The 9,288-nt window shown below is 36.6% G+C and overlaps 1 protein-coding gene across 1 annotated transcript; it reads left to right on the top strand.

Annotated features, from left to right (window-relative positions):
- The first annotated feature begins 6,831 nt into the window (after positions 1 to 6,831).
- On the top strand, positions 6,832 to 8,477 carry LOC138885445 (uncharacterized). Its single transcript, XM_070166394.1, has 4 exons — positions 6,832 to 7,231; positions 7,396 to 7,505; positions 7,596 to 7,832; positions 8,130 to 8,477. Exons 1-4 carry the CDS (start codon positions 6,832 to 6,834, stop codon positions 8,475 to 8,477), a joined length of 1,095 nt encoding a protein of 364 aa, XP_070022495.1.
- Positions 8,478 to 9,288: the final 811 nt, after the last annotated feature.

Here is a 9,288-nt window from a genome sequence, read left to right as displayed (position 1 = left end):
CCAAATCATTGTTAAGTGATTCTAATCCATTTTTTTCAATCATTCACTACATTTCCTAAGATTTCAACCTAAAATCTTGTATTTTAATGGTGGAAATTGGGGGTTTTGGGTAGAATTAGAGATTTTTGTAAAATGGGGATATAGACCTCAAATTGAGGTCGGATTCCAAAACAAATTATATAACGAGCTCGGGGGTGAATAGGTAATCGGGTTTTGGTCCGAATTTCGGGTTTGGACCAAGCGGGATCAGGGGTTAATTTTTGTTGAATTTTTCAATTATGACCTAAATTGAATCCTTTGGAATCATGGGTAGTTCCTAAGGCTTAACTTGAATCGTTTGGTTGGTAAGTTGCTAGATTCTATTGGCTCGTAGGCTTGTTTGGAAGGCAAAGCTGTGGTTGAGCGTTGAATGGACCTTTGGAGCGAGGTAAGTATCGTGGTTAACCTTGACTTGAGGGATTAGGACTTGTTTGTCTACTTGCTACATGTTTAGATGTTGGGTACAACGTATATGTGAGGGGACGAATACTTATGCATTGTTGTCAGGTTATAGCATGCAAGTGAGACTTGTTCTTTACAATTATTGCTTTCTTTGATCATGTTATCCATGCTTAGACTAGTTATTTATTAAACTGATCGTCTCTATTGTGTTTATGGGCTTCCGTAATTGAGTATTGATTCCAAAGTTGAGATTGGTATTGTGGACCCATTGTTGAAGTAAGGCTTGTTCTTGTTGATCCTATTTCCCTGTTGTTACTTGTTCATTGTTATGTGGTAAGGGAGAGTATTAATACACGAAGGGTGATGTCATGCCATATTGTGAGTGTTAATGTACGAAGGGTGATGTCGTGCCATGTTATGAGAGTTAATGCACAAAGGGTGATGTCGTGCTGTATCTATTGATTTATACTGAGAGTGAGAGTAAAAACACGAAGGATGATATCGTGTAGTGTCATTGTTTCATGGTGAGGTTGAGAATAAAAGCACAAAGGGGTGATGCAGTGTAATTTTCTTCATTATGTTTAATTGTTCCTACTGGTTAAAGACATATTGACTGTTCTGGTTATCATTTTTGTTGTATTTCTCGTATCTTGTATCCCCTTTAGTATGTCCCCCCAATAGTACATGATTAGCTTTTATCTGTTATTACTTTGTACATATATTGTTATCTACACGGGTTTATTATGTGAGCATCTTGTCATAGCCTAATCATTACTTTGTCGAGGTTAGGCTCGACACTTACGAGTACATGGGGTCGATTGTACTCATACTACTCTCTGCACTTCTTGTACAGATTTTGGTACCGGCGCTAGTTGTTCGTGAGGCGTAGCATCTTGGACTTCCTTATTGGAGACTCTAGGTAGATCTGCTGGCGTCCGCAGACCTTAGAGTCCCCATCTATTTTCCATATTTTACTATTTCTTTTCATTCAAAACAGTTGTATTTCTTTCAGACTTTGTTTATAGAAAATCTTAGAAGCTCGTGAGTTGTGACTTCAGATCCAGATTGTATTAGATATTATGGGCTTTATGTTATTCCGCACTCAGTTTTACTTTCTGTTTAGCTTAGTTGATTCTGTTATTGAAATTGTCTAAAGTTGGCTTAATGAATCCTCTAACGTTGGCTTACCTAGCAAGTGAAATGTTAGGCGTCATCACGGTCCCGAAAGTAGGATTTTTGGGTCGTGACAAGTTGGTATTAAAGCACTACCGCCTAGGTCTCATTCACGAGCAAGCTTAGTAGAGTCTGGAGGATCAATACAGAGACGTCTATACTTATCTTCCAGAGGCTATGAAGTTTAGGAACAAATTTCACTTCTATTCTTCTCTGTCGTGTGATTTTGTTCTCTCATTGTTAATTGAACTCTTCTACTTTTTCTCTCTCGCAGATGGCGAGAACACGTATTGCATCTTTAGCTGAGCAGCATCTAGAGCCCCAGTGGCAACTCCTACAAGAGGTAGAGGTCGGGGCTGAGGTCGTGCCAGAGGCCGAGGCAGGGGCAAAGCTCAGCCTAAAGCTCGAGCAACAGCACCATCAGTGGAGCCTCAAGTGGAGTTTGATGAGGAGGTTCCAACCCAGACTATGCCTGCTGGACCAGCTTAGGTCCCGGAGAGGTTCATCGCCACCCCAGTGCTTCAGGATGCTTTGGTCCATTTAGTGGGCCTTATGGAGAGTGTGGTCTAGGCCGGTACATTACCTATGGCACCAGTCGTCTCTCAGGTTGGGAGAGGAGCATAGACTCCGCTACTCATAACCCGGAGAAGATGGCTCCGCAATATCAGACTCCAGCAGCCCATCCAGTTAGGGTAGTTCAGCCGGTTGTTGCAGCACATGCCGGTGATGGACCGACCATGTCTTTTGAGAGCTTATTGAGATTGGACAAGTTTACCAAGCTCTTTCCAGTTCATTTCAGTGGTACACTTTCTGAGGACCCATAGGATTATCTTGACCGCTACCATGAGGTGCTACGGAACATGGAGATAGTTAAGACCAATTGGGTTGATTTTGTTGTGTTTCGATGATGGGTTTACCAGGAGATGGTGGAAGGATTTTGTATTGACCAGACCAGCTGGGTTGCCTGCTCTTACTTGGAACTTGTTATCTCAGATATTTCTTGAGAAGTTCCTTCCTGTCACACTGAGAGATGATTATCGCAGGCAGTTTGAGCGTCTCCAGCAGGGCAGTAGGTCAGTCACCCAGTATGAGACCTGTTTTGTGGATCTGACCCATCATGTTATTCTTCTGCTTCTTACTGAGAGAGAGAGAGAGAGAGAGCGAGAGAGAGAGAGAGAGAGAAAGAAAGAGAGAGGGTGAGGAGGCTTATTCAGGGACTTGATCAGCCTATCAAGTTGCAGATCGCCAAGGAGAGCGGGAGTGAGATTTTTTTCATACGACTGCCAATGTCGTCAGGTGAGTCAAGATGGTTCTTGCACAAGGGGGAGGTCAGGGGTCTGACAAGAGGCCTCGTCATTCCGATGGGTTTAGTGGTGCCTCGTCTGGAGGCAGGGGTACTTTTGGTAGAGGCCATCCTCCCAAGCTGTTTCATTCAGCACTCCAGGCATCCCATGGTGCTTCAGGTGGTCGTGGCCCTCATATGCCTTATTCCGACCAGCTAGCCTACAGTGCACCACCAACTCCTATTAGTTCACCTCTGCTCCAGATCTTTTAGGGTGGTTGCTCAGGTTGACAGGGTCAGTTTTAGAGTCACCAGTTCCAGCAGTCGAGATCTTGTTATACTTGTGGTGATCGTAGGCACATTGCTAGATTTTTTGCCCTCGGGCATCTAGCAGCTCATCGCATCATGGTTCTCGTGCTATGGTCCCGGCACCGGGTGCTTCACCGTACGCTCAGCCAGCTAGAGGTTGGGGTCAGACAGCTAGAGGTGGAGGTCAGGCCATTAGAGGCGGAGGCCAGACCGCTAGAGGTAGAGGCCAGCCAGCTAGGGGTCGTCCTAGAGATGTAATTTAGAGTGGTGGGCCCCAACCTCGATGCTATGCTTTTCCAGCCAGTCCCGAGGCTGAGTCATCTGATGTTGTTATCAAAGGTACCGCACTCAGTTCTAGTTTTTGTTTGGCTTAATTAATTTTGTTATTGAAATTGACTAAAGTTGGCTTAATGGATCCTCTAACGTTGGCTTGCCTAGCAAGTGAAATGTTAGGCTCCATCACGATCTTGAAGGAGGGAATTTCGGGTCGTGACAATACCCGACCTAGTCAGCCCATCTCGCATGTGACACACAGTCTGAAACGCACGTTGCCTACCAAGTAATTTTTTTGTTTTTAGAATTAATTTGAAGTGGGCCCCAAAATTCCAACATCTTCTTCCAACCATTACAGAATCAGTTGGCCATTATCGCCGCCTTCACCACCGCCGTGGCTGTCAAACCCGCATTAGCAAAACAAAAATTTTCATCAGATTAAAACCAATCATTAACCAAAATATTATTAAACTCATAATTCATGAATGAAATCTCAGCAGAATTACTTCATCCATCCATTTTAGAAACAATTGAAACCCGATTTCTTGAATCAAAAAATCAACTAGACACCAATTCATGAAAAATTTATCCAAATTTAGAATACTTTACAAAGAATAATTATTGAAAACCCAAGTTCTGAATCAATGAAATAAGAGAGAAGACTGAAGACGAAAAGATAGAGAAATAGAGAGATAGAGGTCACCAGAGCTGCCAAGCTTCGTCAATATTGACGTGGATGAGCTCTCAAATGTAGAACAAGGAGATGAAAAGAGAAAAAGGAGGTTGCCAAAAATGACCTTTTCCGACGAGGTGTGAGAAGAGGTCATGTTGGGACGAGAGGTAATTGGGGTCTTTAATTGGTTAGTTGTAGAAAATAAGAAAAAATTGGGATGAAAGAAATGGGAAATGAGAAAGGGAATGAAGAAGAATATGGGGGGGGGGGAAGAAGATGAATGGAGGGGAGGTCTCATGTTAGGTTAATAGTGAATTTTTTCTTTTTTCTTTTTTGCTTTAAATGTGTTTATATTTTGTTAATTACATTTATCAGATTTTTATTACAATTTATAGGTGTCATTTTCTGATTGGTTAATTTGACAAGTCATTGGCGAGTATAACTCACGCATATGGTCTGTTGAACTCGGGTGCTCATGAGGCTTATTTTTTATGGACTATAAGTGTTAAAATGATAAAAGGGTCCGTTGAGATACTTATCTGATCGTTGAGAACAACTTAAAAGGACGATTTATGTATTTCGCCTTTATATTATGTTGGTAGCCAACATCACTCCATTAATAAATTACTTAACATCACTCCATTAATAAATTACTTATAATATTTCTTCTTGGACGGCTAACTTTGCAAAACTATCCACAATCATTCATTGTTTGTTGTATCTTTTTCTTTTTACTCACCCTCCCTCCCCTATGTGTTGAAGTGTTGTAACCACGCTAAACATCCATCTCTTCAATATTCATACTTAGGCAATTGTAGCTAGACCTATATTAGAATTTCCTTCTAGTTTCATGACAAGGAAAATTTAAAGTCTGTTCCATCAAAAAATAAATAAAAAGTCTTGTACTCTTGTTCAATCAAAAAATAAATAAAATGTATTTGAACTTTTAAAAACAACTTAGTTGCAATGATCAATTGTAACCGACATAAGTAGTGAAATGAATCAACAAAATATCTGGTCAACATTTAGTCCATCTCATTGTTTCCTTCTAAAGTTCTACCAAAAAGAAAGAATTTTGTTAAAGATAATTAATGCAGGCCTTATACTGCAAGGTCAAGTGAGTTGGACCTTTATAAATATCCAATAGGAAAATTTTCTTTCCTATGCCATATAGGAAACTATATTACCAAATATATTTATAGTTTGCATATTATCCGCCATGCTAATAGTATTTCTATAAAATATAGATAATTCATTAAATAAGGAATCATTGTAGTTGTAGGCTTCCTTATTTAGGCGCGTTAATATTGGAGAATTAAATATTCTTCCGGATATTTTACAACGCAAATCACGCATTAATAATTATCGGTTGTTTCGATTCAAAATTTAGCGACTCTGTTTTTGTGATACATTATGTTTCAATATTTTTTCTGATTTCACAACTCAAAAATGCCTAGATCTTCTTCAATTCTTCTACAACAAACGCAATTATATCCAAAATCTCAATTATGCTACAACTGAATGGGAATTAGGATAGCTATGGGAGATTTAGAAAATTTTAGGTCGATGGCATTGTAGTCGATGAGGATGCGAGTTATAGTCTATTTATTTTATAATAGCACAACGATTAATGATCGATACATCCGAAAAAGTATAGAAATCAAATAGATTGTCAACGAGCATTGTCCTCCAATGAAAATTAGGAACGATATGAGTGTTCGTGTATACATGGAGACGAAAAAGAAAAAGAAAAACTTAGGATCATATCTGCTATGTATAACTGTTCGCGATTTCAATATGGAATTGAATATCACCAATGAGAACACAGTTGCAGGTTTGTGCTGTAACATTTTCTATCAAATTCTGGTTGTATATCAATGTTCTACACTTCATCTATGTTTTATCTACAAATAAACTACATGTTAGAGTAAATATATATATATCAGTATGAATTTTCACAATATCTATAAAATTTCTACATTTATTCTACAATAAAACTACGTATCATTTGAAAAATTAATATGAAATGCCGAATTTCAATATTTCTACAAATTATCTACAAACTATTCATAACAGTATTTATCTTTATTTTCATGCAGGTTCGTCTGGAATACTAAAGTTACTTGATATGCCAACATCTCCCGTTATAGAGGAATATGAAAGTATAATAATAACAGATAGTACACCAAGTTTTATTAAAGTAGGACAAGTATACCAAGACAAGCAAATAATTACAACTGCAATGAACCCCTATTCTGTCATGCAGAAGTTCCAATTCAGGGTTAAAAGATCTAGTGCTAGAAGGTATGAACATATAAATGGTCAAAGATCCTTATTTTTTTTTTTAATTTTGTAGTTTATTTGTAATTTTTTACTTCTTTAGTTTTTTCTTGTGATAATGTTTATCAGTATTGTAGATGAATTGTAGTTATGTTGTATATAAATTGTATAATATGATCGTTTAAGCTAAAAAAATCTTTTTTTAAAACTACATTTGAAACCAGTGTTTAAATTGTATTTATTTTGTAGCTACTGACTGTTATGTGTTGGTGAAAACTGTACATTGCACTTCAAGGGAACTAGCTTAAATGATTCTGCAATATTCAAGGTCAGAAATTTCAACAGCCAGCACACATGCTCTTTAATGGACAATACATTCATACAACACAAACCTACTGACATGGTAGTTGGTAGCATGGTTATTCCAAAATATTCTGATCCTAAGATAATTTACACTCCAAAAGACATACAAACTGACATGTTGTCGGAACATGACGTGAATCTAACCTACATGCAAGCTTGTAGAGCAAAGGAAAAGGCTATATATTTTTTGAGAGGTCATCCTGCTGACTCCTACAACAAATTACCAAGTTATTTTTATATTCTTGAGAAGACTCATCCGGGATCTATAGTTAAATTGAAGAAGACCGCAGATGAATGCTTTTTATATGTATTTCTTGCGATTTGTACGTCAATCAATGGTTGGGAACATTGTAGTCCAGTAGTAGTAGTTGATGGGACCTTCTTAAAGTCAGCATACAGAGGAATAATGCTAACAGCTAGTACACTGGATGCAGCAGGTAAAAATGTAGATATTTTGTAGATATATTGTAGATTTTTGTAGATTATTTATATTATGTAGATAAGTTGTAGCTATTTTGTAGATATATTGTAATTTGTATGTATATGTCTCTCTCTGTATTTTCAAGACTGCAAGTTAATTATTTTTTGACACCTAATGTAGGTACAATATTACCATTGGCATATGTTGTTGTTGATTCAGAAAACAACGCATCGTGGAAGTGGTTTTTTGAGCAATTCAAACATGCATACGGTCAAAAACCAAATATGTGTGTTGTTTCATATCACAATGAGAGTATCTTGAATGCAACATCTATTGTTTATCCTGACATGCCACATTATTCTTGCATGTGGCATATTTAGACAAATATAAGGGCAAAGTTCAAGAAGGGTCATCTAAAGTTAAGCGAATTGTACTTTGCAACGGCACGATCATACACTCTTGATGAATTTAATGAAAGGATGTCAAAGATTGAAGAGATAGATCTGTGTGTTAAATCCCACTTATATGATATTGGCTATCACAGATGGTCACGAGTACATGCAACGATGAACAGAACTTGGACTATGATATCAAACATTGCAGAGTCGTTGAATGTTGTAACAAAAGATGCAAGAGAGCTACCGATAGTAGAACTATTAGAGTATATGAGGACTCTTCTTGAACGGTGGACTAATGAAAAGTTATTGAAAGCAAAGGGTACCTTCACATACCTTGGGTCAAAATACAACAAAGAATTGGAGAACAACAGAACATTGTCGTAGAAGCTTAGGGTAAGATCTGTTTATTTGGTCCATAAAAATAAAATATTAAAATTCAATGTACCTATTTTGTAGATAATTTGTATTGTATTCTGATTGTATATATTTTATTTTCTGTTTGTAATGTAATTGTAGGTGAGGGTTTCAACAGATCATACCCATATTGTGATAGATGGTGTGAAGCGGTACATTGCGTGTCTTGAAAACAAGAGATGTAGCTTTGGGCAATTCCAGCTTGATGAACTTCCTTGTGCGCATGCTTTGGCTGCTTTAAGGCACATGAGTGAGTCTTATGAAAACTATTGCTCACCATTTTACACAAGGGAGAGCCTATTGTGTACTTATGAAATACCAATAAATCCCCTGCCTGATGAAAGCAAATGGAATGTGCCACAACATATATCTGAAGAAGTAGTAAATCTACCTACAGGAGGAAAAAAGGCAGCCAGGAAGACCTCAAAAATAAAGATACAAAACATATGATAAAATAAATTCAAAGAAGTACAAGGTTTCATGTGAAAATGCGGAAGAGAAGAGCATCACAAAAGATCTTGCAAGAATGCACCCAAAAAGAAATAAAATTTTATGTAGGTAACAAAATATTTCATAAAAATTGTTGGTGAGTTCAGGATAACAGAATTTGATGTGTAATTGTTGAGGTTTTTTAAGATCATAATGTAGTTAGTTATGATTTTTTTGTATTAAGATAATACTTTCATATAGTGATTTATTTAAGAATGGTTTATATATATATAATCTACCACTTTTTTACTATCTCTAGCATCCTTTACATAGTTGTTAATGTTTTTTTTTCAATTTATCTACAATAAAACTACAAAAAAATTACATTAACTGGAATTGACAAAATAACTACATTATAAATCAGTAGGAAAGGAGTTATATACTAAAATATTGTATATCAAGTACTGTTAACATTCAACAAATGAATATAAAATTAACAAAACACATTGTTAAATATTTTCTACAAATTATCTACAAATTCAACTACAAAAAAACTACAATTGCTGGAGCTAACATAATAACTAGATTATAATTCAGCTAGAAAGAAGCTATATGCTAAAAATAATGTAGATCAGGTACTGTTTATATTCAACAAATTGAATGTAAAAGCAACAAAATATTTAGTTACTGATTTTTACGCTTTATCTATAGAAAAACAATAAAATAACTACATATTTTTGCGTTGACAGAATAACTGTATAAAAATTCAGTTGGAAAGGATTTATATGCTAAAATAATGAAGATCAAGTACTGTAAACATTCAATACGTGAA

The sequence above is a fragment of the Nicotiana sylvestris genome, chromosome 2, assembly GCF_000393655.2.
Source record: "Nicotiana sylvestris chromosome 2, ASM39365v2, whole genome shotgun sequence".
Classification (NCBI taxonomy): Eukaryota; Viridiplantae; Streptophyta; class Magnoliopsida; order Solanales; family Solanaceae; genus Nicotiana; species Nicotiana sylvestris.
This window is presented reverse-complemented; position numbering and strand designations above follow the sequence as displayed.

What these genes read in the sequence shown, in the direction of transcription:
- LOC138885445 (XM_070166394.1), top strand. Translation starts at nt 6,832, where the DNA reads ATGGTAGTTGGTAGCATGGTTATTCCAAAATATTCTGATCCTAAGATA. An exon ending in GTCAAAAACCAAATATGTGT is followed by an intron (nt 7,506 to 7,595) that starts GTTGTTTCATAT and finishes TGGCATATTTAG; the next exon opens with ACAAATATAAGGGCAAAGTT. An exon ending in TTGCAGAGTCGTTGAATGTT is followed by an intron (nt 7,833 to 8,129) that starts GTAACAAAAGAT and finishes ATGTAATTGTAG; the next exon opens with GTGAGGGTTTCAACAGATCA.